This window comes from Coturnix japonica, chromosome 18, assembly GCF_054131305.1.
Source record: "Coturnix japonica strain WE chromosome 18, WE-NBRP24, whole genome shotgun sequence".
Taxonomy (NCBI): domain Eukaryota; kingdom Metazoa; phylum Chordata; class Aves; order Galliformes; family Phasianidae; genus Coturnix; species Coturnix japonica.
In genome coordinates this window covers 11,042,677-11,069,204 of record NC_140680.1, presented here as the reverse complement: position 1 = coordinate 11,069,204, position 26,528 = coordinate 11,042,677, and the positions used below count along the sequence as shown (strand labels likewise).

General features: G+C 55.0%; 3 protein-coding genes across 19 annotated transcripts in view; 2 read left to right on the top strand and 1 right to left on the bottom strand.

Moving 5' to 3' along the window:
* UIMC1 (ubiquitin interaction motif containing 1) overlaps positions 1-7,541 on the bottom strand; it is a 32,516-nt gene extending 24,975 nt beyond the window's left edge. For 7 of the 15 annotated variants that reach the window (XR_014935660.1, XR_014935661.1, XM_015876232.3 and 4 more), the window contains exons 1-2: positions 7,496-7,541; positions 4,234-4,391 (exon numbers count right to left, since the gene is read on the bottom strand). Coding sequence is in view for 11 of the 15 variants with exons in the window: in XM_015876232.3 (XP_015731718.1) it covers positions 4,234-4,383 (150 nt within the window). In the remaining 4 variants the exon portion in view is untranslated. Of the gene's footprint in view, positions 1-24; positions 117-3,623; positions 3,806-4,233; positions 4,410-6,188; positions 6,388-7,495 lie in introns of those variants that run through there. The other 8 variants (XM_015876233.3, XM_085519268.1, XM_085519263.1 and 5 more) reach the window with 4 other exon arrangements.
* Positions 7,542-7,943: 402 nt separating this feature from the next.
* ZNF346 (zinc finger protein 346) lies at positions 7,944-16,818 on the top strand. 2 transcript variants are annotated; one of them, XR_001558241.2, is made up of 7 exons: positions 7,944-8,016; positions 8,113-8,216; positions 8,637-8,729; positions 9,541-9,691; positions 10,477-10,716; positions 13,073-13,221; positions 14,553-16,818. XR_001558241.2 is itself a non-coding variant. In XM_015876244.2 (7 exons), the coding sequence occupies exons 1-7, from the start codon at positions 7,956-7,958 to the stop codon at positions 14,656-14,658; spliced, it is 849 nt and encodes a 282-aa protein (XP_015731730.2). In that variant the 5' UTR covers positions 7,944-7,955; the 3' UTR covers positions 14,659-16,818. The 2 variants fall into 2 exon arrangements, 1 of the variants encoding a protein (XP_015731730.2); XM_015876244.2 differs by having other exon boundaries at positions 13,128-13,221.
* Positions 16,819-20,270: 3,452 nt separating this feature from the next.
* On the top strand, positions 20,271-25,561 carry FGFR4 (fibroblast growth factor receptor 4). Of its 2 annotated transcripts, XM_015876405.3 has the most exons (17): positions 20,271-20,607; positions 21,299-21,568; positions 21,661-21,750; positions 21,839-22,005; positions 22,089-22,212; positions 22,414-22,604; positions 22,684-22,822; positions 22,905-23,098; positions 23,259-23,404; positions 23,507-23,628; positions 23,712-23,822; positions 23,893-24,083; positions 24,213-24,335; positions 24,415-24,485; positions 24,689-24,826; positions 24,896-25,001; positions 25,071-25,561. In XM_015876405.3, exons 1-17 carry the CDS (start codon positions 20,526-20,528, stop codon positions 25,215-25,217), a joined length of 2,412 nt encoding a protein of 803 aa, XP_015731891.2. In that variant the 5' UTR covers positions 20,271-20,525; the 3' UTR covers positions 25,218-25,561. The 2 variants fall into 2 exon arrangements, with proteins under 2 accessions (XP_015731891.2, XP_015731890.2); XM_015876404.3 differs by lacking the exon at positions 21,299-21,568.
* The last annotated feature ends 967 nt before the right edge of the window (positions 25,562-26,528 follow it).

Genomic DNA, 26,528 nt, shown 5'->3' with positions numbered 1-26,528 from the left:
TGGCAGGACATGTGTTGTACCAACCTCGTACATCTGAGCGAGATGTTTAAATTGCTCAGCAGCGTTCTACTGAACGGCCACGGCACAGCGAACTGGTGAAGCAAATCCAATTAATCCTGATGGGCCAAAATACACACACACACACATCTCAATTCCAAGAATTCTTAAATCTTCTTTATTTTTAAAACCAGAAAATAGAACATACCTTTTAATTAGGATTTATGGCTGTTCGTACCTCTGCTGGGAGAAAGCCCCGCAGGCCCCGGAGTGCTTTGCATAAATGTGGGAGTGGATGCTAAGAACAGAAGGGGCCAAGGAATCGCAGGGAAGATAACAGGGCTTGCTCCTCCTGACCCAACCTTTTAATGCTCATCTGTCTACAAGGATAATAGGAACTCAGGGGGCCACTCAACCAACTGCCTTTCTAATAAGATCACTAGTCCAAAAATAATCTTAATCAATTAAAATATTCCCAGACTGCCACCAATACTCTTAGTTACAAGGTCATCTGCAACACACAACTTCCAGGGGAAACTAATTGTTACAGCTGAGGTGAGGTAGGAGCTGCACACCTCTGCTCAGTGCCAGCCTGGAGAGCATCTCTCCTTTGCCGTCAATTTAAAGTGCAATGGCTAGAAGGAATCCAAATTCTCCTCCTGTGTGTCAGGCTCCACAGTCTAATTTATGACGCTCTCTTATGAGCAATTTCACTGTCAGCACTGTACACAGATCAAGGAAGAAATGGGTTTCCAAAGCTCCCCACACACTTGGTAGATGGCAGCCGCTATTCTTCTCCCTTGTTTTTTAACCTGCTCGGTTTCAACAGACAGCAGGAAATCACATTCCCACTTTAAGATGCTTTTGCACATACATAGAAGAACCCAGCTCCACCAGCAGAAACAGATACAGCTCTGCTTGCTTCTAAAAGCCCATAAATGGAAACGACTCGCCAGACTCCCACATCCTGCTCCTATGAATCCACATCATCAACCACAGAAATCAGCTTCTATTGACTCAGGGAAGGAAAGGCTACAGGAGAAGCAGAACGTAGAGTCAAAAGGTCTGCTTCATTTTGCTGCTCAGTAGCAGTTGGGACCATCTCACAATAGGGCACGGCGAAACGCCGTGCATCCTACATGGGAAATACGCAGATGAAAACCAGACTCATTTATTTTTAAAAGCTAATTAGATGTTGGAAGTGCCACGTTTGGTTGTAGCCAAGGCTGCTGCTGAAATTAATATCACACCCTACTTTATTAGTCTCTGACTTCAGTTCAGGATCTGTTTTGGTTCTGCTCTGTCTTTCAGCTCATTAGAACAAACCTGCTGGAAGCGGAGCGTGGAACAAGGAGACACGAGCAGCCTCCTGCCAGATGTGGTTTCTGACACACAGCAGGAAGCCAGGGAAGAAAAAGAGGGCTTTTCAGTGACCAGCTTATCCAGCCAGTGCCTAAACAATGCTCTATCTCCCCCAAACATCATCTGATCCAGAACACCAATAAATGCCGGTGTTTACTCAGACTCTGAGCATCTTCGAACAGGAATATTCAGACAGAGGGATGTTCATTGCCTGAGGGGAGGCAGGCATTGAATGCCACGCAGAACGAGCCGGCACTGTCACGTTCTCCAAAGGCTGCAGAGCTGATGGATGGCAGATTGGGCAGAAGGAGCATGTGAGACTTCATGTGAATGCTACGAATGCAAGCAAAGCTCACAAAGGATCTATCCAAAAGAAATGGATGAAGCCACCTTTACGTGAGCCCCCTGCGAGGTTCCACAGCGGATCAGCAGCATTATGGCATCTGCAGATCCATTGCACAGTGACTGACTGGGCCTCCAGCTATCTGCACTCATCCCTGCCCCTCCTGCTGGGTGACAACCACGCTACAGAAAATCCCATGGGTACCAGCAACCCAGCTGGGAGGTCATGAGGCAAAGCAGCACTCGCCATGCTCATAGAAAGCTCTGTTGGGTGCTGCCAGGAATGCTGTGTGTGCTTGGGTTCAAGTGAATGACCCACCTATTGGCACCCAGTGCTCCACAGGACTTGAACAGTCAAGGGAGACAGGAATGACTTTGTTCCCTCGCCACGTCTGTGCTCTCAAAGAAGCAGCCTGCACAAAGGAGATCATCTCCTCTTGTTTCCACAAAGCCAGAGAGACTGTTCCTAATTTGTCTGACCCTTAAAAAAAAACAGAGTTCCCTGAATCCAGGATTATATATAATAGAGATCAAAAAGCCTCGTGTCCAGAAAAATTCCTTCTGATGCAGCTCTGCAGATGCCACAGCGCAGACATGAGCAAAGAAAGCAAATTTGGCAAAATAACATGGATGAGCTGGATAATCCAGCATGACTGAAAAATTCCTGGGAGAGGCAGGCTGCCAAAGATCATCAAAAGTGAGAAGCTGGAGGCTTTCCAGGTGCAGCTGCTACAAGATCTGCTGGTCTGGAAGCAGAACTAGGGACTTGTTCCATAGATACCTGCCAAGAGACTGCCAAGGAAGAAAGCCATTGAATCAATGATGCCCAAATTGTCCTTGCAGCTTTTGATTCATAAGGAACCATGTCCTAACAGATGCAAGATTAATTGAGAATGTATTGTTCTCTAAAATTGCTATTGATCTGAGTTTCCCACACCTCTTCTCAAACACATAACAAGGTCTTGCTGGAGCAAGAACAACAGTCACAGGGTCTGAAACTGAAATCCAACTCGACGTGCACCAAAGAGCTGTGACAGTAACACAAAGCAGACAAGATTTTTCCTTTTGAGATCCCATGCAAATCGAGTTTTTGGGTGGTTTTGCAGAAGAAAACGCTGCAAGAGACTGTGGCACAGGATCCGGGAGCTGATGACTCACAGAAAGAAAGAGACCGAACTGAATAAATCCACTCACTCAACCGACGGAGCTGTTGTCACTTAAACAGAACCTAATTGGCTCTTTAACGGCCTCTCTGAGCATATCCTTTTCTGTAATATGACCGATTATGCCATCAGAATTTATTGTTTATAGACAAACTTACAGAACAGTCAGGGAGCCTAACCTTTTTATAGATGTGCTTGGAGAGACGTTTGTTTCCTCTTTTTCAGATACGTGCACATTGAGATGAATAATTGTAGACAATAACAGGTCCTGATCTTTTATGTACTGCAGCATCTCTTACAGGCGCTGATTTCTTTTTTTCCTTATAGGTTTCACAATAAAGGCCAGCGATGCAGCATACATCTGAAGTTAACTTAGCATATTGCAGAGCTAAGGGTTTAACCCCAATGAACTATTACTGCCATATGTTCCATTTCTTTCAGGGAATTTCCCAATGGGAAAGAACTCAGACAATGCGAAGAAAAAACATCCAATATCATTTGCCCTACAGCTTTTTACTGTTTATTTCTAGTGCTTTTCCCCTCCTCACATGATAATCGCCTTATTGTAGAGACTCATGCTCCAGATGTGGGAACGAAAAGGACTTGATTTAAGATCTACAGCTTGAGAGAGAACTGAAATGCTTTTGAAAATGGTGGAATTACAAAAAGCAGCTTAGGATCCCAAATCACTGGCAAGACAGAGCGAAGCCTCAACAGTCACACATTAAAAAACGACTCTAATAATTTTCTCTCGTGTACCTCAAGCTGAGGACAGACTCTCAGAGCTCTGGGATTTTCCAGCTGGGAGTTCTTGCATGTATCCCAGCATCAGTGTAACAGGCATCAACAGCTCAGTACTGCAGGGTGAGGCTTGGAGATGACACCAGGGATTGGACGTGAGCTTTTGTGTCACACCCTCAGCACAGTTCACCTTTACACCCCTATGGCAATGGGTGAAGAATTCAGACTTCAGTTATTCAGGATCAGGTTACCAGACACCAGCTGTGCCTGAGCTACTCGAAGCCCGTGTTCTGAATCATTCTCTTATCTATTTGCAGATAATACAGAATCATGTTCCTATGGTTTAGCTGGAATCAATCAAATAAAAATTACGGAGAAAAAAAAAAAAAAGATTTGTAAAGGGATTGAGGAAAGGTTACTTTTAAATTACGTTTCAAATTCACTTCTGAGAGGATTTGGTTATCAAATCCCAGACTCATAACTCACCCTCACCAAGCACACCATTCATTTCCTAGTCAAACAGGATCGGATTCATCTCACAGGAGAGAAAAGGAACGGCACAACACGCCCCAGCACATCACTCGGGTGCTCCTGCAGCAGCAGGGCCTGGCATGGGCTGAGCACTGACCTCTCCATCGCTGTCAGATATAACAATAAACGCGTCCACGAAGCTGCGTTTCTTCTTGGCATTGGCTGCACCCCTCTTCTCTTCCTCTTCTACCTCTCCATCCTGACCTCGAGAGTCAGGACCCTCCGCGGCCTTCTTTCTCCTTGGCATCCTTCACTCTGCAACAGAGGGAAAGACTAAAAGCCGTTTGTTTCCTCCTCATTTAGATTTCCTCTAACAGACAGCCCTTTCTTTTTACTATTTTTAGGCAGAATACAGCAGCCATTAGAACCTTATTACAAAGCGTGGTACATTTAGCAGTACTGGGAGCCACACGTGCTTGTCACCACTCGTTTAGTTAAGAACACTTTATTAGAGCTGACTGCAAAAAGGGGTTTCAAGGGAACAACAACAGATAAGCTCCTCGCCCAGAGCCCTTATTCCAACACAACCAGGCTTCCCCCTGTGCTTCAGCCATTAATGCTCCCCAGCAAGTGCCCCCAACACAACCCCAGGCCTCCCACCCCCATAGCCCTGGTGCAGAACACACTTGGATGGGATGCTGAATCAAGCACTGGGAGGAGAGGACTGGGATGAGAACAAGAGCAAGTAATGCAACAACAGCATTGAGGGCTTCCTGAGCTGGGAACCAGGGAGCCCCACAAGGTGGCTCAGTACAAAAAAGACATGGAGATTTTGGAAAGGGTCCAGAGGAGGGCCACGAAGATGATCAGGGGGCTGGAACACCTCCCCTATGAGGACAGGCTGAGGGAGTTGGGTTTGTTCAGCCTGGAGAAGAGAAGGTTGCGGGGTGACCTCATTGCAGCCTTTCAATACCTGAAGGGAACTTACTGCCAGGAAGGGAGTAAACTCTTGGAAAGGGCTGATAATAGCAGGACTAGGGGAAATGGTTTTAAGTTGAAGGAGGGAAGATTTAGGTTGGATGTTAGGGGAAAGTTCTTTACTAGAAGAGTGGTTAGGTCCTGGAACAGGCTGCCCAGTGAGGTTGTGGATGCCCCGTCCTTGGAGGTGTTCAAGGCCAGGTTGGACGGGGCCCTGGGCAACCTGATCTAGTAAAGGTGTATGTTTGGTGGCCCTGCCAGGCAGGGGGTTGGAACTACATGATCCTTGAGGTCCCTTCCAACCCGGGTCATTCTGTGATTCTGTGATTCTGTGATTCTGTGGCTGAGCAAAACCAGCACTGGAAGGATGTGTGCAAGGCAGTGAGCAATGAGCCCCTCATCACACACAGACAGTGCAGGGCTGGAAATGCAGCCCAAGTTGGCCGGCTCCCAGACCAATGTCCTTCCCAGGATCCCTCTGCCTTCCTTCGTGAGCACTGAAATAGCTCAAATGCGCTGCTGAGGTCTAAAATAAGAGGCAGACAAGATGCGACAAAAGACCCCGCGTTACACAACGCACAGCCAAACCCTCTTCTGTAGCACAGCGGAACTGCAAACAGCCGTTACATGTGGAAATGCTGCAAGCACAAAGTTCAGAGCCACATTAGCACTACAGAACAGGGGTGCACCCCCTCCTACAGCCAGCAGCACTGGGTCCAGGTTGAACCAAGAGGACGTGCTGCCTCTGAATGACTGCAGAGCACAGAGCTTCCCTTGCCTGTCTCCTCTGCACACATTGGTGTGGAGACAAAAGATGATGATTCGGTGAGCAAGGATTTACGCTGAAGACTTGCTGAGCCCTCTAAAGACAGAACATTGCACAAACTGCACGCACAGCTCCAGAAGCGGCTGCAATCATCACTGCAGTCTCAAAACACTTGTCTATTTGGGATGGGAAAATTAAAACAAGAGCTGCTCTATAGAGAAGCTCTTGCAAAACAAAGCTGTTCTGCTCCAGCTGAGCTGAACCTTGGCTGTTGCTGGAACACCATAGTTATACTTGCTCTGCTTTTTATCTTTAGCTCCAACTGGTCTCTTTGCCCTCTGTCCAGAGAGATGAACCTCGATGCCCACCTGGTATAATAGAACTGCACCCCGTTATCAGCAGGACACACAGGGGTTTCAGTTCTGAGCCTGGGCAGGGTCGCTGCTTTGGAGATGTCAGTAGCAAAACACAGCAGCCAGCAACAAGGAACTGCAAAGCGTTTGTGTTTGAGTCCTGTTCAAATCCATGCTGCTATCACCAGCTCTCCCCTCCGCTCGATGCGCTGCGCTAAATAAGAGATCAGCTGGAGTTACCATGAGTCACCTACCTCCAACATTTAAAACTGGGGGGGGGAGAGGAAAGAAGATGTAAAAGATGTAACCACACAACTCCCACAACGCTGCCGAAAACGAGGGGAGCTGTGGCAAAGAGCCTCTGTGTGAATGTAACTAAGGGAACGAGACGAGGAGAGATCACTTGTAGCTGCGCGGGGCTGTGAGTAGGAGCAGTAACAGCTTTTATTAGCCCAGCTGATAGAGCTGAAGAAAACAAGCAGCAGAGCAGATAACAAACAAGCAGATAAGGAAGCTGTGCATAGGAGCCGCATTTTGCTTTCAGCACTTCTGCAAAGGACCAGGCTGCTTTCAGGTCCAGTGAAACAAAGCCTGAATTGGCCAAACCCACCTTTTGCCTCCCATATTTTCCCATATTTTCCAGCTTTGAGATCCAAGCTTTGAGTTTGCAAACGCTCTGGCAGTGAAGGTGACCCCCTGACAATGGCCGTTCCCCAGGCCCATGTTTAGGGATATCCTTGAAGATCCCCAGCTCGTGCTTATTTGTCATGTCCCCCCTCGTCCATCACTTTGATGAATCAGAAAGCAATTACCCACAGAATCATCCTCAATCCTGACACCGCAGCTCCAGACCTGCCAGAGCTGCGACAGCTTGAAAAATGCTTCAAAAACGGAGCCAACAAATGAATGACTCTCATTGCCGATGGGTTTTTTGGAGCCGTTTGAGATTCAGGCTGGAGTGTGGGAAACAACCACCCCCCATTTCCCCCCATTCACAGGGATGGACACGGTGCTGCCCCTCCCCCCCCCCCCCCCCCCCCCCCCCCCCCCCCCCCATATATACACACAGGGACACACAGCGGACGGGCAGCACGGGGCGGTGCGGGGCCAACAGCCGGGCCGGGCCCCGCCGGTACCGCCCCAGGGCTGAGGCCTATAGGGCTGACCGCAAGGGAAAAGGCCCCGCGGGACACGGCCGGGCCCGGGACCTGCTGGGATCTACCGGGATCCACCGGGATCTACCGGGATCTACCGGGACCCCGCACGCCGCCCCCATCCCATCCCATCCCACCCATTGCCGCCCCGCACCGCGGGTCTCTTACCCGCACTCAACTTGGCGGAGAAGGCCTCATTGCCCTCAATCAAGATGGCGGCGTCGGCGTCGCGTCACGTGGGAGGCAGGAAGGCGTGGCCGTGCGATGCGGGTGGCGCCATGTCGTGTGCGGGCGGCGCGGCCTAAAGGAGCGGGGGAGCGGAGCTGAGGCCTCCATTGGAGCCCCTCGGGTACAGCCGGGATGGATGGCTTATTTACTGCTTGAGTTCACACGGTGCAATAACATAACGGTGTCCACTAATTGAGTTGCGGTCTTCCAGCCTTGAATCAGCAGCCGTTCAAGTCCCCCCTCCCTGCTTGCAGCGATCCCGGCGACAAATGGCGGCGCCGCACAGCCCCCTACGCTGCCCTCAACAAACATGGCCGCCGCCGCTTCGCCCCACCAACACGTGCTGCACACGGCGCTCCCGCGGGAAGCCGCTCTCGCGAGAGCGACCGGGGCGGCCAAGATGGCGGACGGGGCGGGTAGCAACGGGGACGCCGCGGCGCTGCCGGTGGGGAAGGAGGCAGGTGAGGGACACGGGGCGGGGAGCGGAACCGAGGCGGCACCGGGGGAGGATGGGGCTGAGATCGGTGTGTGCTGTGTTGTTTGTGTTGTGTTGGCAGTGGAGCGGCTGATACGGGAGAACGGGCACATCTTCACCGAGGCGCAGTGCAAGGTGTGCAGCGCGCTGCTCATCTCCGAGTCACAGCGACTGGCGCATTACCAGGTGAGGGGGGGAACGGGGGGTATTAATGGGTAACAATGGGTATCTATGGGTATCAATAGGTAGCAATGGGTATTAATGGGTAACGATGGGTAACGGGGGGCAGCAATGGTATCAGTGGGCATCAATGTGTAGCAATGGGTATCAGTGGGTATTAATGGGTAGCAATGGGTATCAGTGAGTAGCAATGGGTATCAGTGAGTAGCAATGGGTATCAGTGGGTAGCAATGCATAACAATGGGTAGCAATAGGAATCAATGGGTAGCAGTGGGTATCAATGGGTAGCAATAGGTTTCAATGGGTATCTATGAGTAGCAATGGGTAGCAATGGGTATCAATTAGTAGCAGTGGGTAGCAATGGGTATCAATGGGTAGCAATAGGTTGCAATAGGTAGCAATGGGTAACGCTGTGGCTGCCCGCAGAGCAAGAAACACGCCAACAAGGTGCGGAGGTATCTCTCCATCCACGGCGAAGAGGAGCTGGCACCTGGGAAGAAGATGAAGCTGGACGCCAAGGTGAGAGGGGAGCCTGTGCTGTGTGGGTGTGGGCTCCAAGAACAGCTTTTGGGAAGGGCTCTGTGGTTAAGCCCTGTTGGTGAGTACGGCTCCTGTTGCCTTTCCCTCCTAAAGAACCACATGCTGCTTCTTTCTGAAGGGCCCTCCAAGAAGAGCAGAGAAGCAAGGAGCTGTCAGTGTTATCACAGCATGTATAACGTTTTGTTTCACTGACAGCATATCACAGGGTTCCTGCTTCACCACACTTCTCTTTAAGTCATGGGTTGTTGGGTTTTTTTTTTTGCACTTTTTTTAGTTTTATTTCATCTTCTTGGTCATTAAGGGGTTTATTCACCAGCCGTCTGCTCCATGACTCGTTTGGGAAATAGATTCTACTTCTGTCATTGCTTTGGTTGTAGTCCCTGACCCTCATAGATTTGTTGCATGGATGGAAGGGAGATGAAGGAGGTTGCCTTCATGCATTGTGAGGCCTAGCAGTGACTGCCACTGTCTGCCCAGCTGGCGTTTCTTTGCTGATGGCCCAGCTGATAGCGCTGTTTGTGCTCCTTCACTCACACCTTAGGGAGCAGGGGGCAGATTGGTTCATGCTGCCCTGCAGTTAGCCTTGTTCTGGGCTCAGAACCTGTAGTGTTTCACTAAAAGACTGAGGAAAAGAGAATCTGAAGTGGGAACACTTCTGCTGAAGGAGCGGAATGGAAGTCTTATTCAAACAACTTCACATTCAGCATCTCTGATGATTCAGTTCCTTGAATGCCTTAGAGTTCCTCGTTGTAACAAACTTTTCCTAACCTCAGCCGTTCTGTGTGCACAGGAGAGCAAGCAGGAAGGCACCAATGGGGAGGACAGGAACAAGTGTTGTCCCATCTGTAACATGACCTTTTCTTCTCCTGCTGTGGCCACATCTCACTACCTGGGGAAGACTCATGCCAAGAACTTGAAGCAACAGTCCCCTAAAGTGGAAGGTGTGTCTGTCCTGCAGTGCCTTTGTGTTGTGAAGCTCAAAGTAGGAAAATGCTGCACGTAATTACTTTCCATTGGGAGGTGCTATTGGACATATGTCATCCTTGTTACATCTGTGTGGTGTTGGCTGTGAAGCAGGGAAAGCCAGCAGCCTGCCTCCAGATCCATGGCCTTTATCAACAACGTGCTTGGTAGAATGGCTTGGCTAAATGCTCCTGCATGCAAGAAATGGGACAGAGCCCATTGCTGTGAGATTAATTTGTCAGGCCTGCTCAGCTACAGGGTTGTAGCTTCTGTGGTTCGGCGACTTCTGAGCTGCAAACAGCCGGAGGCTGGGAAGTGGGACTGTGTGCTTGCCCTGACCTCGTGCTTTGCCTCCGCTTTCTGCCACGGCCCATTCTCAAGGCAGGGTCTGGCTGTGAGGAGCCTTCAAGAAGGGAGGCTGCACACATAGTTCTGCTGTCTGCTGCTGCCCTGTGAGAGGAGCCTGCAGGTGTTTAGCTCCTCTCTGCTGTTTGTGCCCCCTGCTGGGAGTTGTCTTACCTTGTGCCTTCCAGTTCTGGAGCAATAAGGGAGGAGGTTGGAGCAACACGGATTTATCCAGAGGTCTTACATCCTCTGACTGGGTTTCTTTTTGGGGCTGTTTTATGGTTTTGGGGTTGAGTTGGGTTGGTTTCTTTGGTTGTTTAATGCATGTTTGGGGGAAATAAAATTACCTTTTTTCGTTTTTTTGTTTTTTGGGTTTTTTTTCTATTTAACTGACCAAGAGTTTGGATTCATCCTACAGAAGTGGTGCCCCCACAGAAACATCCCGCTACCCTCCCCACCTCTACTGTATCCTCTAATGAAGAGAACAAGGACATTACAGACCCAGACAAGTTCTGTAGCCTCTGCCACGCTACTTTCAACAACCCCCTTATGGCAAAACAACATTATGTAGGTAAGAAACACAGAAAGCAAGAAACCAAACACAAGCTGATGGCACGCTATGGCCGAACTCCTGACGCACCGACATCGTCCTTCCTCGGTGAGTTCACAGCAGACAGGTTGGTAAGGAGCTGGAGAGCAGGGTGGGAGAGCAGCACTGTGCATCTGACAGGACTCTGAATGAGGGGTTCTGTGTGGAGGGAGTAGGGGAGAATTGCTTGTCATGAGGATCTTGATGATGTCTCACAAGACTGATCTGGTTGGTATTGTAATGCCTTGGCAGCAGGAGAGGTTTTTAGACTGTAGCTGCTCGTGAGGAGCTTTGAGTTGTGTTTTGCAATGTTGTCTCATCAAGTACGTGTCCTTTTTATTCTCTGTGAAGATAATCCAGGGATTTTGGCCAGTGCTGTTTCCAGCTAGGTGGATTGCATCCAAAATGGAAAGATAAAAGTGGCATTTGATGCTTCAAAAATGTCTAAGGGACTAGGCAAAGATGGAAGAAATAGGTTTAACTGCACCTGCTGCTTCAAAGCACATGAAAGCCAGAGAGATTTCTCCCCGAATGCTTTCTGCCTCTGTGTGGGCACTTCATCTGATGCAACTCTCTCTGGAGCAAGCAGGAATGTGGAAAAAATTGAGCTATTAAGGAGGAACTTTAGGCAGACAGTTAACACTCATTTGGTTTATGATCTGTTCCTTTTGAGTACTTCTGTATGATGAAAGCCCTTGGAGTCCAGTGAAAGCACACACAGTGAACTCCCTTGTTCTTTCCAGCATCCTTCTGTTGGACCAGGAATTGTGTAGTACCCTGCTGGATGCTTGAAGTAAATAAGCAGACAAATCATCTTAAAATCTTCTTCAAGGGCTTCTTTCCCTGTCATAACTATGCCCATAAGCAGAAGATTAATTATTCTAATACTTTGCGGGCCACCTTTAGCTACTGGTAACACTTAAGAGAAATTAAACTCAATTATCCCAGCAATATTCTCTCCCACATTGTGTAGTCATGTGGGAGATGGAAAAGGTGATTCAAATCTTGTGTTACCCATCAGCTTTTACCTAATTAGCGGGGCCTGATCAGTGGTTCCGTTTTGTTGTGACTCAGGCTGTGGAGCCCCAGCCCAGGCTGGGAAAGTGGGCAGTGCTGTTGCCGTGTGATCGATGTGTTCTGTGCAGTGCTTACAGAGCTGGAGTATCTCCATCCACAGCTCTGTGGTGTTTAAGCTGTTCCAGGTGAGGCTGCAGAGCTGTGACATAGTGTGGAGCTGTTCTGGTGAGACAGGCTGCACTCAGGGGTGTATTTCCCTGCTCGCTTTGCTTGTCTCTCTGTGCTGACAGCCATGCCAAGCTGGCATGCCAGCACAGTTCTTCCCAGCCCAAGCTTCTTGTTTTCTCTTACTAAACTGGGCTTGAATTCTGATATATACTTTCATAAAGGCTCTGATCTCTAAACACACCATCCCTGTTGGGATCTGACCCTCAGCAGATGAAGTGTCATTCACAGCAGAGCCAAGATGCCTTTCTGCTTAAAGTTCCTCTATGAGTCTACTGTGTAGGGTGCAGGAGTGTGCCGTAAAGGACTGTGCTTCTCACTCAGTGCTTATGCTGCTCTGCACCCCTAGAGTGAGTGTCCCCTTTTCCCTTAAGGAAGTGTTTACTTTGTGAGACTCCCAGGCAGAGCCCTTCCCCAGGGAGCCGGAACCGAGGGGCATGTAGTGTCACAGGGATGTATGCCAAGACTTTCCCATTACGGGCTGCTGTGGCCAGCTCTGCTGCTTTGCTTGCTTGTTTGCTATCTATGACCCCCAGAACTTTCATTCCAGCAGTATCACTGTTGTGATACACAGAAGCACCAGTCTGCATCCTGCAGCTATTGCTGGAGACTTGCTTTTTTTTTGCAGTTAATTTGAACACTGACTGTAACTGAAGGGCTCAAGGGACAGAGTTTAATGCTCCCAATTGGCACCCTCAGCAAGGCTTAGCAGAGCGCTGCGCTGTGGAATTTGACATTCTGTATCATCTCCTTTGGCTGCTTCTTTTTTCCCCTCTTTTCTTTTTTTTTTTCTTAATTGAAACATCAAATTTACAAACGTATTATCTCCCTTGATTTGTTGTGAGGAGATGCACAGAGTGGGAGAAGTGGGACTTGGGGAGAAAAGTGGAGTTACAGAGACATTAGAACGTCAGGTTTGCTGTTCTAATTGCTAAGTTTTCACCTCATCTGATATTGTGAACTGCTTACAGGAAATGGGTGTTTGTTTTTGTAGATAACAAACCCACGTTCTGATCAGGAAAGGTTTTCTGGCCCTGTTTCCCACATACCACTAACCCAGCTCTGGTGGGATATGGGATCCCGTGACCTCCCTGCCTGGTCAGGCTATTCATTTGCTACTTGCTTTGTTGAGCAGTTGTTTAACACATCAAGTGATTGATTATCTCACTTGTTTCTACCTCAGGCACCAAGTTGTTGGCTAGCTGTGCTGTGTGTGTTAACATTGATGTCTGTTTCAGCTGGGAAGGGCTACCCCTGCAACACATGTAACATAGTACTGAACTCCATAGAGCAGTACCAAGCTCACATCAGTGGCTTCAAGCACAAGAATCAGTAAGTAACTGTATTGTTTAACTGTATCTCCAGCCTTGCTGTTCAAACTGTTTTCAATATAGCTTTAATACAGTATTGCATGTGTATTTCAAGCTGACCCTCGCAAGCAGAACAATGTGCTTTGTGCAAGCTTGTACTGTTTGCTCTGAAGCCAATTAACCAGTGTAGGTTTGCGCCCTCTCAGCCTCTTCAGCAGCTCCATCTGCAGACAGCTCAAGGATGCTGCTGTAGCAGAAGTGCCTTTCAACTGCTTTTGTGTCTTAGAGGTTCAGGTCAGCGTGGACCTCTGCAGCGAGCACGTCCATCCTGATTCTTGTTAAACAACACTTCTGTAAGAACCAGGATGTGAGCAGAAGCAAAGTGTGATGTAGTGGAGGTCCACTTGTCATTCTGGTCTCCCTTGGATCTGCTTGTTGTAAAATGTGGCACATAGTCACCACGCTCCAGAAACCTAGACTGTATTTCTGAACTCACTCTCACATCTGGTGAGTTAAACAGGAGAATCCCCTGCACGTATCGTTCGTCTTCTGCCAGGGAAATGATTAACACTGAATGTACTTACTCTGGACGCTGGCAAAGTTCAGATCTCTGATTTCAAAGCGTTACATTAAGGAGGGTTGGTAACTGACCCGGGGTGGTGAGACAGCTTAGAAGCTGGTTAGTGGGTTAGAAGAAAGAGGTATTAGGAGATACTGCCTGAAATGGTGACTGAATTTCCCAGACAGACCAAAAGGAAAACTGGAATCTTGCATTGTGTACCTGTGGAATTACAGCCCTGTTGCACTCCTGAGTATTTGCTGGGAGGGCATAAGCCCTATCTGTCTCTTTGTGAAGGCCAACTCTCAAACAGCACGGCAGGGTCAGTGGATGGCAGACATTGAGCCTGAATTTATCCCGTTCTAGAAAGATAACACTGAAGGCATTCCCAGCACACATGCGTAACTGTTCACTTTAAGGCCATGGATGTTGTTCCAGCTTTTTCAGCCAAATAATTCCCTTTCAGAAAGCTGCTTCTGGATTTAGCTGCTAAGTCCTGTTCCAGACCAGCTTCTGCAGTCTGAAAGGAGCCAGGATACTTGCTTTGTAGTGGAAGCTCTTCACGGTCCTTGAGCTAAGCAATAGCTAATTCTGCCATACTAAAGGTGTCTGTTTACACACACACACACAGAGGATAAGAATCCACTTGGAAGCTTTTCTGGCAAGTTGTTGACTTATCTATAGCAGCCTGTTACTCTGCTGGCAGCCGTGTTTTCTGAGCACTGATTGCAGCTGACAGATTTCAGAGCCATTCTGACACTGTTTCTCTTCCTCTTTCTCCCTCCCATGTCCAGGATGCCGGGAGCGGTGCCGGTTGTGGGACCATTCCCACCACAGCAGTATGTCCGGGAAGAAACAACTGCTCCAGGAGGCTACAGTTACTTCAGCCAAGACTTCTAGAGCGAGTTGCAGCACCGTTCTTGGAGTTGTTGGTGGCCCAAGAACACACATCCTTTGCCAGCCCACAATGGTTTCATTATCCCTCTGGATAAGCAAAGCCCTACTCTCCTGTATGCACTCGTTGAGCAGAACAGGGACTGAATCTGTCCAAAAAAGGATCCAGCTGAAAGAGACTTGGTAGACAGCAAATACTTCACTCCCTTAGAGTAGTTTTCATTGTGTAATTGCTTCCTGTAAAGGTGGGTGCAGTGTGAGAGGTGTGTATCTGGTGTAAGGAGAGTCTGGCAACAGGCTGGTAACATCTACCTCCTCCCTCACCAGAGCAAATAGTGGATTTCTGCACCTGGAGGCCAGCAGCCCGTGCTTAGAGGTGTCTTTAGCTGGAGGAGATCTCCTAATCCATAGCAAGCAGCATTTATGCAGTGTGAATGGGACGCCGTGTGGGTTGCCTGGCTTTTTACAGAACTAACATAGGAAATGGCAGCATGGCACCTCTTGTGGTGATTCCCCTGGGCAGGTTTGTGTGCAGAATTCCTTGAGCCGCTGGTTGCTGTCAGAGCCTTTCTCAGTGCTGCAGTTGAGGAGCTGTGTCGTTTGGTGTCTAACAAGTAGTCGTGGTTTTATGGTGTACATACAGTGCTGCTGGTGGGAGCGTTGGGCTGATGGAGGACTTGGAGCTCGTGGCTCTCCAGGCAGCTCAGCCCTTCACTCTGAGCATTGCCACGTGGGAGGAAGAAACAGTTTAGCCTGGTTTCCTATGGAAACAGGTGTATGTGATCATTCACTGTGTGTGTCTTTACCCTTCATAACTTCAACCAGTCTCAGCCAAACTTGGCAGTGGTGGAAATCTCCGAGACCTGAATGCAGTCAGCAGAGGAAGGTGAGCAGGAAGGGTCCATCTCGGGTTCTGTCAGTCTGTGTGTAAGTGCAGCGTTTTCCCTCCTGCCAGCAAAATGCTGATAGAGGAGGAGAGTTTTAAAGGGAAACAAGAATAGAGATGAGTTTAGAAATAACAGGATAGTGCAGTGTAGGTTGGTTGAATTGTTTGCTGGCTGGAAACCTCCAAGTCTTACTTAGTCCTTCATTAGGCACTACTTGCCCAACCCCTCTCCTCAAAGTTCTTACACATTTGTACCATCACGGAGATGTTCTGTCTTTCAAAACCAGAAATTAAGACAGATGGTCTCTTCGTGGTGTTAATGCACTGGGTCTGTTCAAAGAGCTCCCAGAAGGAAGGGGGGGATCTGAGGCTGTTGTGCATTTAGGAGGAGTCCTTCAGATGTTCCGCCCTTGAGCGAGGGCAGTGCTGTTCTTTGCTGGGCCACCGCAGGGGCCGTGTTGTCGGGCTGGCCTTGTGCTCAGCGCCACTGCTCCATGTTGGGCACCACATGGCTTTGTCCCTGTCCCAGCTGTGGAGCTGGAGGACGAGGACCTGCCTGGCTGACAGGAGTGGAGGTGATGGACGTGCAGAGCAGAGCTGCTGCCTCCCACTGCTGCAGCAGCTGCTGGAGGGCACTGTGGGGCCCTGCACTGCCGGTGCTGCGTTCCAGGCTGAGCAGCTGCCGCCTTTGCGAGGCTGAGAGCCAGGCTGGGGGGGCACCTCCAAAACCCTGCGGGTGCTGATCAGGTTAAGCAATGGGAGAGAGCTGGTTGCTGATCTCTGCACTTGGAGTGAGTGCCTTCCTCCCCCTACCCCCAGCTCAAGGTTGTGCACAAGCTTTGTTTGCCTTCACCCTGTACAGGATCTGCCATCTCCCCTTAGGACAGGCTACTGCTGGGCTGGGTTCGCCTTTCTGATGTTTTCCAGTCTTGTTCTACGTCTGAGGGCTGACCTCAGCCTCCTGCTTGAGAGGGAGTCCTGTTAAACCAAGCGAGCTGATCAACCAGCAGAAAATTGCAGTGAAGTAAAGGCAGCATTGTGTGCCTGGTGCTGCTGGATGGCCTCCAGCTCCCATCTCCACTGCTTCGCTCTCGTCTCGCTGCACGAGGGCAGGTGTCTGCTAGATGTGCATTGACACCAGGAGGGATCCATTTCCAGCACTGCCCAGTCTGGTGTGTCACTCCACTGTGTACCGACAGTTCTGCCTTCCTCTGTACATGATGTTTATGTATCTGCTGTTTCCCTAAGGTGAAGCTCTCCGAATAGAGTGTTTATTACTACTTCTGGGTGCTGCCTCTTTACTACAGCCATTCCTGGGTTTCTGCCATCCTTCAAAGCAAAGCAGAGAGGATACGGACCCCTCTGACTTGTTTGGGAGGGATGGGAGGTTTGTGTTCCCATCTGCTCTCCCCGGGCACCCTGAGATCCGGACGGAGCCGCCAAGTGCCTTCACTGTGCTCCTCTGCCACATCTGCGTGGCCTGGGGCGCACAACGTCACCAAGGGGAAGGCAGGACAGTCTGCACCCACAGAGCGCTGGCACTTCTATGTGCTGTTGTGCTGCTTGTGCTGAAAACATCCATCACAGCCACGGGGCAATGGACCATTTCCTGGCAGCGTGGGAGCAGAGCGATGGTGCACAGCCACTGCTCTGTCTGCACCACGCCTCACTGGGGCAGGATGTGCTCCCAGCACAGCCTAGATGGTACCCAGCAGTGGTGCCCCATTGCCCAGCTGCAGGCTGTGCCTTGTCCAGGCTATGTCCTGCTGCCAGGGCCAGCTGGCACGCTCCAGCCCTCACTTATCCTGGGCACCCTCAGTGTGATGCCAAGGGAGCTGTGACCCAGCAGTGGGGCAGTGTGCTGGGGGAGGCTGAGCACACTATGGCCCTTTAATCCCACAGCGGTGCCTCCTGTCCCTGCCTGGAGCCCTGCGGGCAGCACCTGGCTGTGCCGGGGCTGCGGCTGCCATGGCCAAACCCCAGCGCCTTCCGTGCTGGCAGCGAGCACAGGGTGTGGAGCCACCACGGCCACATCCCCATGGGAGTGCCGCCATCCCCTGCCCTTCCATAGCCAGCTCTGCAGAGCCTGCCCAGCTGAGCCCCAGCACGGCGCTGGGAGCCCCTCGGCTGGGGAGGAGCTCAGCCCCATCTGCAGCTCTAACCACTGCCCTCCCTCGTGGCCCCGCTGTCTCCAGCAAGTAAATCGGGTGCAGATGTAGGGCAGGGTGCCTGCTTGCCATTAGGGTTTGGGAACACAGGGGTGGCCCGGCTCTTGCCTTGCAGCACCCTGCTGCTCCCAGAGTATTGCTCAGCACATGGGGTGTGCGGCACCCTGGGTGGCAGCACCCCTACAGCCTGTTCCTGAGTGTGGCATGGCTGTCCCCAGGGGGCTGCGATGGGGATGGGCATCTCACTGCTCATGCTGTGCTGCAGGATGCTGCTCCCTGCTTGCCTTGGAAGGAGCACAGTGCCTGCTGATGGGGGCTTGGCTGGGGCTCCGTATCCATCACACAGCAGCCCCTGTGCCAGGCCCTGTATTCTCACCTCCACAGAGGGAACAACAGGATTGTGTTTGCCAAGTGGTGCCTGGTTAAACCTTAACCTGGCTGGGTTGCTTCATCGGTCCCTCCCTGTGGGAGATAAGGATCAGCAGCAGCTCAGCATTCTGCTCCCGGAGCAGCACGGACTGAGCTCCTGCCCTGAGCCCACTCTGCAGGATGAGCCGCAGGGCTGGGACCTGTGTCCCACGACCAGCTCCTTCCTGCCCAGTTTCCATGCACACACAAGGCTGGAGCAGCCACTAGTGTGTCTGATCATTGGGCTGCAGGCTGTGGCTGGAGCAGTGATGCTGAGGGCAGTGGGGATATTCTCACATGGCTCTTGTGGCCCCACTCGCTTGGCCTCAGCATCCTGACGCCGTGCACATACAGGGTGCTGAGAGCTGGGGACCTGCACCCCTAACAACAGCCATTCAGGAGCGGCCAAGAGAAACTTCCAGGAGGAAAGAGCCCCCCGGGCTCCGGCCCCCCCAGGAGCCGCCGGCCGTGCACGCTGGCCGCAGGTGCGACCGCAGCAGGACCGGCGGCGAGCGCTGGGGCCAGGCACAAGGGGCGGCTGTGTTCCCGCAGCCCCGGCTGCCTTCCAAGAGCAATATTGTTGGCACCAGGCAGGCTCCCTGCGCCGGCAGCGCATACATGGGCCTTTCATGACGGGAGCGAGGATGATTTACTGCCTGGGGGAAGGGGCAGGGGTGGGAGGATGGAGCTCCTGCGCCCAGCCCCTCATTCGTGCTGCTGCCGCGGGGCCCTGCACTCGAGCGGGGCTGTGGGTCTGGCTGGGCACAGGGAAACAGCGGGGATCCTTGGGCACAGGGTAGAGCAACTCCTGCTGCCCCATCCACCCCATGCTCACTTCTGAGCACCCTCTCTCTGGGCAGCTCAGTGGCCATGGGGACGTGTGTCCCTCACGGTGCCGTGGCAAAGCAAGGTGTCAGGGCAGGGCTGTGCCGTGGCACAGGGATCCGGCGCTGGCACAATCCCCCCTTGTTGAGCTGCTGGCGTGGCGGTGCGATGGCGGCGCTGCCAGAGCCGGGCAGCAGGCAGAGGGCTGTGCTGCCTTGAAGGGCTTTTTGTTTGCCTTCAGTTGCTGCCATAAATCAAGCGAGGCAGCCCAATCCCCCTGGCCCCATTGATGGGAGGGGAGCAGCTCCCTGCAGCCCCCACTGCCCCATCCTGGCACAGGACAAGCTGCCGGCACGGCTCCCATTGCCCTGCTCCCATGTGCCCACCTGGCTCCATCCCCACTGCAGGAACCAGGCAGGGATACGGAGGGGTCTCGGTGCCCATCCCAGGCTCCCAGCACCCTTGCAGGGCTTTGTGCATCCCTCCCCACACAGCTGTGGATCTGCCGCTCCCACCACCCAAGGCCTGACCGCTGCCTCTGCTTTGCTGGGCATCTCCGTGCCCCTCTTTTGGTTCTGTTTGGTTCAGATGGAGCCAAAGCGCTTTTCTGCACTTCCGGCACTTTTCAAAGCCCTGTGGAGGCGGCTGCTGCTCCGTGAAATTGATGTTCTCGTCCGCTTCACGCGCCGGCAGGAATGTGCCGTGCGGAACAGCTGCCGGGGGCTGCGGCCGTGGGGGCTCCGGGAAGGGAGCGGGACCCCAGGAGGGAGCGGCCGAGCACAGCACGCGGCGCTGCTGCAACCCGGAGTCACGGCCCCGAGCAACGGGGGGGGACAGCGGCAGCCCCCGGACGGCGCAACATCGCGGCACCGTCTCAAAGCGGCTCCGCGGGGAGCTCCGGGGCTCGGCTCCCGGCTTCGTTCCCGCACGGACCGGGAAAACGGGACGCGGCCGGGACCGCTCCCGGTGTCGGGGGTCTCTCCGCGGAGAGGTGTTTATGGCACGGATTAGGGCCGGGCCGGCCCCGCCTCGCAGCCCCGCGGTGTTTTACGACGCAGCCTTATGGACTCCTAATGGGGGTCACGGCCACTTGATGGCCCCGGCAGCGATAACGCCGCGCTAATTGCAGCGGCGGCAATTAGCCCGAGCGCCCAGCCACGGGAACGGCGCCCAGCAACGCGCCGCGGGGGCTGCGGGCTGCGGGCGGTGGGCGGCGCCGAGAAACGGCCGGGACCCGGGGGCGGGGGACGGGGGGGGGGTGGGCAGCGGGCAGCGGGCGGGGCCGGGGCCGCCCCCGGCGAGGCCGCCCGCGGCGCCGCGTAACCCGAGCGCCGCCCTACAAAGTGCCCGCGCCCTCGGCACAGCGCGGCGGGGCGAGAGTCGGGGCCGCCATGGGGCCGCGGCGCTGAGCGGAGCCCGCCCGGCCCCGCAGGACTTTGCCCGGGCCCTCCCCGACGAGGCCGGTGCGGGGCCGGAGCAGCCGGAGCAGCCGCGCCGTCGGGGCTCCGCGCAGCCGGCGCTGCCCGACGGTCGCGGGGCGCCGCAGCTCCTGGCCGCGGTGCCGCTTCCCACGGGAGGCCCGGAAGATGCTGCCGCTCTGGCTCGTCCTGGCGGGGCTGCTGCTGGCGGTCGGCCCGGCCGCTTCGCACCGCGGGGAGATGGAGCCAGGTACGGACGGGACGGCTGGGGGGGTGAAGGCGGCTCCGGTGCTGGTTTTTCCCGGCCCCGCTTCTCGTGCTTTCGAGCATCGGCAGCCCGGCTGCGGGCTGGGCTGGGTGCTGCGGGCGGTGCCGGTGCGGTGCGGTGGGGCGCACGCGGTGCTGACAGCTGCGGGGCTCGGGGCGCGGCGGCGGCGCGTGGAACACGCGGACAGGGCGGGGGCTGCGGGTCCCGGAGCGGCCGAACCGTCGCTGCTTTGGTTTGTCCCAGCGGTGGTTTTGCTCCGAGCGGCTCTTGAGTTTAGTACAGAGCTGAATATTTGCTTTGGAGCCGCTTTACCAGCGTGGGCCGGGTCCGCGGGGAGCCGGAGGTGGTGGTGGAACTTTGACGCTGATCGCTCCCGGTTCCTTCCCGTCCCAGTACGGCAGAATGGGCGCAGACCCCTCTGGAAGGACCGTGGCGTGGGTGGCCTTGGCCGGGAACGCGGCAGTGCCAGGCGGTCGCGGGGGAAGCCTTGTCCCAGCGCCCGGGGGCAGAGTCCAGCCCTTGTACACGCGTCTCTGGCCAGGACGTGTGTGTGTGTGTGTGTGTGTGTGTGTGTGTGTGTGTGTGTGTGCGCTGTGCACGCCGAGAAGCGCGGTGGGTTCCTGCTGTCCGGGGCGCTGTGCGCGGCGCTCAGCGCGTCTCTCCCGGGCTGCAGAGCTGATTGAGAGCCCGCTGCTGGAGTCGGAGGAGCAGCAGCTCCTGTTGGAGCCGGGCAATGCTCTGAAGCTGCACTGCAACGCTAACCGCAGCGGTGCCACTGTGGTCTGGTACAAGGAGTCGCGGCCGCTGCTCCCGGGGCCCCGCGTCCGCCTCCAGCCGGGCACAGTGCAGATCTCTGAGGTCGCCTACGAGGACTCGGGGCTGTGTGTGTGTCGGGCGCGGGGCACCGGGGAAGTCCTGCACAACTTCACCATCTCTGTAGTGGGTGAGGGCCCGGAGCAGCACTGAGGGGAGCACAGCCTGATTTACCCCATCCTGAAGACAGGGGCACCCCTCGTGACCCGCTTTCCTTTGCAGACTCGCTGGCATCGGGTGATGACGATGAAGACAGTGATGGGGATGGTCCCCACGGAGACCGCAGCGAGGAGCCGGTCTATGTGCACAGAGGTGAGTGCTGTCATGGGGGGAGCGACTGGGGGCAGCCCCCACCCGAGGCCATAAGCCACATCCCACGATGCCCCCCGTCTCTCCCCAGCACCGTACTGGACTCACCCTCACCGCATGGACAAGAAGCTGTATGCTGTCCCTGCGGGGAACACCGTCAAGTTCCGCTGCCCGGCCTCGGGCAGCCCCAGCCCCAGCATCCGCTGGTTCAAGAATGGACGTGAGTTCCGGGGGGAGCACCGCATCGGGGGCATACGGGTAAGGGCCCCCCCCCATGTCATCCTCTCCTCCTGGTGTCTGGCTCAGCTGCAGCCCCCTGAACCTGTTGCTCCCCGTCGCAGCTCCGGCACCAGCACTGGAGCCTGGTGATGGAGAGCGTGGTGCCCTCGGACCGTGGCAACTACACCTGTCTGGTGGAGAACAGGTTCGGCAGCATCCGCTACAGCTACCTGCTGGATGTGCTGGGTGAGGGTCCGCAGGTGGTGCCAGGGGGGTCCCTGCTGCCACTGTGCTGGCGAGAGGGGATGGGCTGCAGGGGATGAAGGCAGAGGAGCCCATCCTCATCTGCTCTGCTTGAGCAGCCCTCGTGTCCCAGCACCTGAGGGAGGTAGGGCTGGGACCCCCCTGGGTACTGTGTGTGACTTTGCCCCTATGCCCTGTGTGCAGAGAGGTCCCCGCACCGGCCCATCCTGCAGGCGGGGCTGCCTGCCAACACCACTGCCCTGGTGGGCAGCGACGTGGAGTTCTTCTGCAAGGTGTACAGCGATGCCCAGCCCCATATCCAGTGGCTGAAGCACATTGAGGTGAACGGCAGCAGCTATGGCCCTGACGGGGTGCCCTACGTGCAAGTGCTCAAGGTAGCAGCTGGGGGGTGGCAGGGTCACATGGAGCTTGTCCCCACACAGGGATGCTCACGGTCCCTCGTTCTGCCCACAGACCGCAGATATCAACAGCTCCGAGGTGGAGGTGCTGTACCTGCGCAATGTCACCATGGAGGACGCAGGCGAGTACACCTGCCTGGCAGGGAACTCCATCGGCCTCTCCTACCAGTCAGCGTGGCTCACTGTGCTCCCAGGTAGGGCTGAGGTTAGAGCTGGGGTTAGGGCTGAAAGCAGCATGGGGACCGTGGTGTGGACTGACGTGTGCTCTCCTTCTAGAAGAAGAGCTGGTGCATGAAGCTGAGACCTCCGAGGCCAAGTACACCGACATCATCATCTACACGTCGGGCTCGCTGGCTGTGGCCATGGCCCTCATCATCGTGGTGCTGTGCCGCATGCAGACACAGTCGAGCAAGCAGCCCCTGGAGCCCATGGCAGTGCACAAGCTCTCCAAATTCCCACTCATCCGACAGGTGAGGGCTGAGCTGGGGGCACCTTGGTGACAACTGGCCCTGCTGCTGCCACCTGTCCCTGTTGCTTGTCCTTGGGGCTGCCCTCACCCCATTGCTCTCAGCAGCACCAGGTCTCAGTGTGACTCCCAGGTGTCTGAGGGCTGCTGTGCTGTCCCCGCAGTTCTCCCTGGACTCCAGCTCATCAGGGAAGTCCAGCACGTCGCTGATGCGTGTCACCCGCCTCTCCTCCAGCTGTGCCCCCATGCTGGCGGGCGTCGTGGAGATGGACCTGCCCCTGGATTCCAAGTGGGAATTCCCTCGAGAAAAGTAAGGAGCTGGAGAGGGCTGGCAGTGCCGGGGCACTGTGCCCCATGGGCTTGGAGCAGGGTCAGCCCCACTGTGTGCTCACAGCTCTGCCTCCCCTGGCAGGTTGGTGCTGGGGAAGCCCCTGGGCGAGGGCTGCTTTGGGCAGGTGGTGCGGGCGGAGGCGTACGGCATCGACAGGCAGTGGCCGGACCGAGCTGTCACCGTGGCTGTCAAAATGCTCAAAGGTATCAGTCGTGCTGTGGCGTCCTGGGCATGGCTGCTGCATTGGTGCCACCCCAGCATCAGTGACACGGCCCTCTGTCAACAGACAACGCCACTGACAAAGACCTGGCTGACCTCATCTCCGAGATGGAGATGATGAAGCTGATGGACAAGCACAAGAACATCATCAATTTGCTAGGAGTGTGCACGCAGGACGGTGAGGGGCTCAGGGGCAGGGGGGTGCTGGGGTGGATGGGGCAGGGCTGAGTGCTGTGTGTCTTCCCTAGGGCCCCTCTATGTGATAGTGGAGTTTGCTGCCAAGGGCAACCTGCGTGAGTACCTGCGGGCACGGCGGCCCCCCACACCCGACTACACCTTTGACATCACGGAGCTGCACGAGGAGCAGCTCTGCTTCAAGGACCTGGTGTCCTGCGTCTACCAGGTGGCCCGCGGCATGGAGTACCTGGAGTCCAGGCGGGTAGGGACGGCAATCTGAGTGCCACAGTGCAGGGCACGAGGCCTGGGCATCTCCTGGGGGTTGTGGTGCTGGGGGGCCGAGGGTGGGAGCTGCCATCTCACACCAGAGGTGATGTGTTCCCCCTGGCAGTGCATCCACCGTGACCTGGCTGCGCGCAACGTCCTGGTCACAGCAGAAAATGTGATGAAAATTGCTGATTTTGGCTTGGCCAGAGATGTCCACGACATTGATTACTACAAGAAAACCAGCAATGTGAGTGTGAGGCCAGGTGCAGGGCAGGGTGTGGGATGGAAATCCATAAGCCTGGCTGAGCTGAAGTTTGTTCCTGTAGGGCCGCTTGCCCGTCAAGTGGATGGCACCTGAGGCCTTGTTCGACCGCGTCTACACCCACCAGAGTGATGTGTGAGTGCTGGGGGCCAAGGGCTCCCATGTTTTTGGGGTGAGGTAGCACTGTAGGGTCCTCAGCTATAGGGTAGGGATGCTCCATGGGGTGAAGCTCTGCTCTGGTGCTGGCCAGAGCTCTCATATGGCAGGGTACGGCAGGGTGGGGGGAACAGCCCCCTGCCTGGGATAGTCACACAGTTCAGTGCCATGTACAATCGCAGGTGGTCCTTTGGGATCCTGATGTGGGAGATCTTCACTCTGGGTGGCTCCCCGTACCCTGGCATCCCCGTGGAGGAGCTCTTCAAGCTGCTGAAGGAGGGGCACCGCATGGACTGCCCATCCAACTGCACCCATGAGCTGTGAGTACCAGCTCCAGGGGGTGGGTGAGGGTGGGCAGCGGCACCCCCATAACCTGCCCTCACCCCCAGGTACATGCTGATGCGGGAGTGCTGGCACGCGGTCCCCTCGCAGCGGCCCACCTTCAAGCAGCTGGTGGAGGGGCTGGACAAGATCCTGGCGGCCATCTCGGAGGAGGTGAGCGGAGGAGGGGATGGCCCCTGCAGGGGCACAGGGCAGGCAGTGACAGCGCTGTGTCCTCTGCAGTACCTGGACCTCTCCATGCCCTTCGAGCAGTACTCGCCTTCCTGTGAGGACACCACCAGCACCTGCTCCTCCGATGACTCTGTCTTCACCCATGACCCGATGCCGCTCGCTCCCTGCCTCTTCACCTGCCCCAGCGGCAGGACTTAGGGGCAGCAGGGCCGGGCGATGCCAGCAGATATCCTCACAGGGCTGATCCCCCACTTCTCTGGGCGTAAGGGTCTTTACTTGTTGGGGACTGGGCTCCTCAACAGTTCTGCTTGGAGCCTGCAGCCTGGGTTGGGACCTGGCAGCATCATCCCCTGCCTCACAGGGGTGGGCATCACCCTGGGGCCCCTGGCATTACCTGGAGAGTCAGCTGTTGTCCAGTGCTTCAATGGAAGTGGCTCCTGGGGGGGAGCCCCGCTGCCTGCCTCTGTACATAGCCATAGAGATGAATATTTATGTACATGAAATATCGAGCTGATAAATTATTATTTTTTTTTTTTTTAATAGATCTTGGTGCAGTTTCTGGGCTGCTCCCAGGGGTGAGGGAGAAAGGCAGGCGCTGCTGGAGGGGGGGCAATGCCGCAGGTGCAGGAAGTGGGGTCCTGTGCCTCCAGCCCCACTCCAGCACAAAGTCCTGTTGCATCTGTTCCCCATTAGCTGCTGTTGTGCTAAGCCACCGTGAACTCCGCTACCACCATCACCCTGAAACTGATCCACCAACTGCTGCTGGCTCCCAGGCTGGGAAAGAGCCCTGGGCCCCGCACAGTGGGGTCCCCCCCTCCCCACCTCGGCCTTCCCCAGGACACCCGATAAAAGTGAGTTATGGGTTCTGCGCTGCCTTCTCCTAACCCCGGAGCCCCTGGGAGCAGGATTTGGGAGCTGCAGGCCCTGCTCCTGGTGCCCGCCTTGCCCTGCTCCACCCAGCTCAGCTCTGCAGGGATCGTGGGCAGGCAGGGGCTGCAGCTGTTTGCCTGGATCTAGGGTTTCACCCCGTCTCCTCTGCTCCAGTGAGGGCTGGGCTTTGCCGGGCCGTTAGCCCCAGGATCTTGTTTCCTTCTCCAGCTCCCAGCTGTGGGGGCAGCTCCAGCGGAGGGGAGCAGCCCCCAGCACAAAGGGGTGCAGCTCTGGGGAGCGATGTGCTGGGGCTCAGGTGGAACAAGGCCCCTTAGTCTCATCCGTGCACTTGTGCTGTGCTGTGCTGGCATTGTGTGTGTTTTCAGGGCTGTCCGAGGGCCCCCTCCCCACTTCAGGGGGAGCCCAGCCCTGCGTCCCCTCTCCCAGTTCCTGGCCATGGGGCCCTGCTCCCTCTCCCCTGGGCATATCTCCCCCCCGGGGCCCCCAGACCACCAGCAGGTGTGAAACCTGCCCTGGCCCTACAGCCTCCCTGCCCCGAGGAAGGATCCCAGCTGTCCACTAATGTGCCAGAACCAATGCATTTAGCACAGCCCTGAATGGGGCATTCACATGCCGGAG

What these genes read in the sequence shown, in the direction of transcription:
- ZNF346 (XM_015876244.2), top strand. Translation starts at nt 7,956, where the DNA reads ATGGCGGACGGGGCGGGTAGCAACGGGGACGCCGCGGCGCTGCCGGTG. An exon ending in AGATGAAGCTGGACGCCAAG is followed by an intron (nt 8,730 to 9,540) that starts GTGAGAGGGGAG and finishes CTGTGTGCACAG; the next exon opens with GAGAGCAAGCAGGAAGGCAC. An exon ending in GGCTTCAAGCACAAGAATCA is followed by an intron (nt 13,222 to 14,552) that starts GTAAGTAACTGT and finishes TCCCATGTCCAG; the next exon opens with GATGCCGGGAGCGGTGCCGG.
- FGFR4 (XM_015876405.3), top strand. Translation starts at nt 20,526, where the DNA reads ATGCTGCCGCTCTGGCTCGTCCTGGCGGGGCTGCTGCTGGCGGTCGGC. An exon ending in AATTCCCACTCATCCGACAG is followed by an intron (nt 23,099 to 23,258) that starts GTGAGGGCTGAG and finishes CTGTCCCCGCAG; the next exon opens with TTCTCCCTGGACTCCAGCTC. An exon ending in AGGAGTGTGCACGCAGGACG is followed by an intron (nt 23,823 to 23,892) that starts GTGAGGGGCTCA and finishes TGTCTTCCCTAG; the next exon opens with GGCCCCTCTATGTGATAGTG.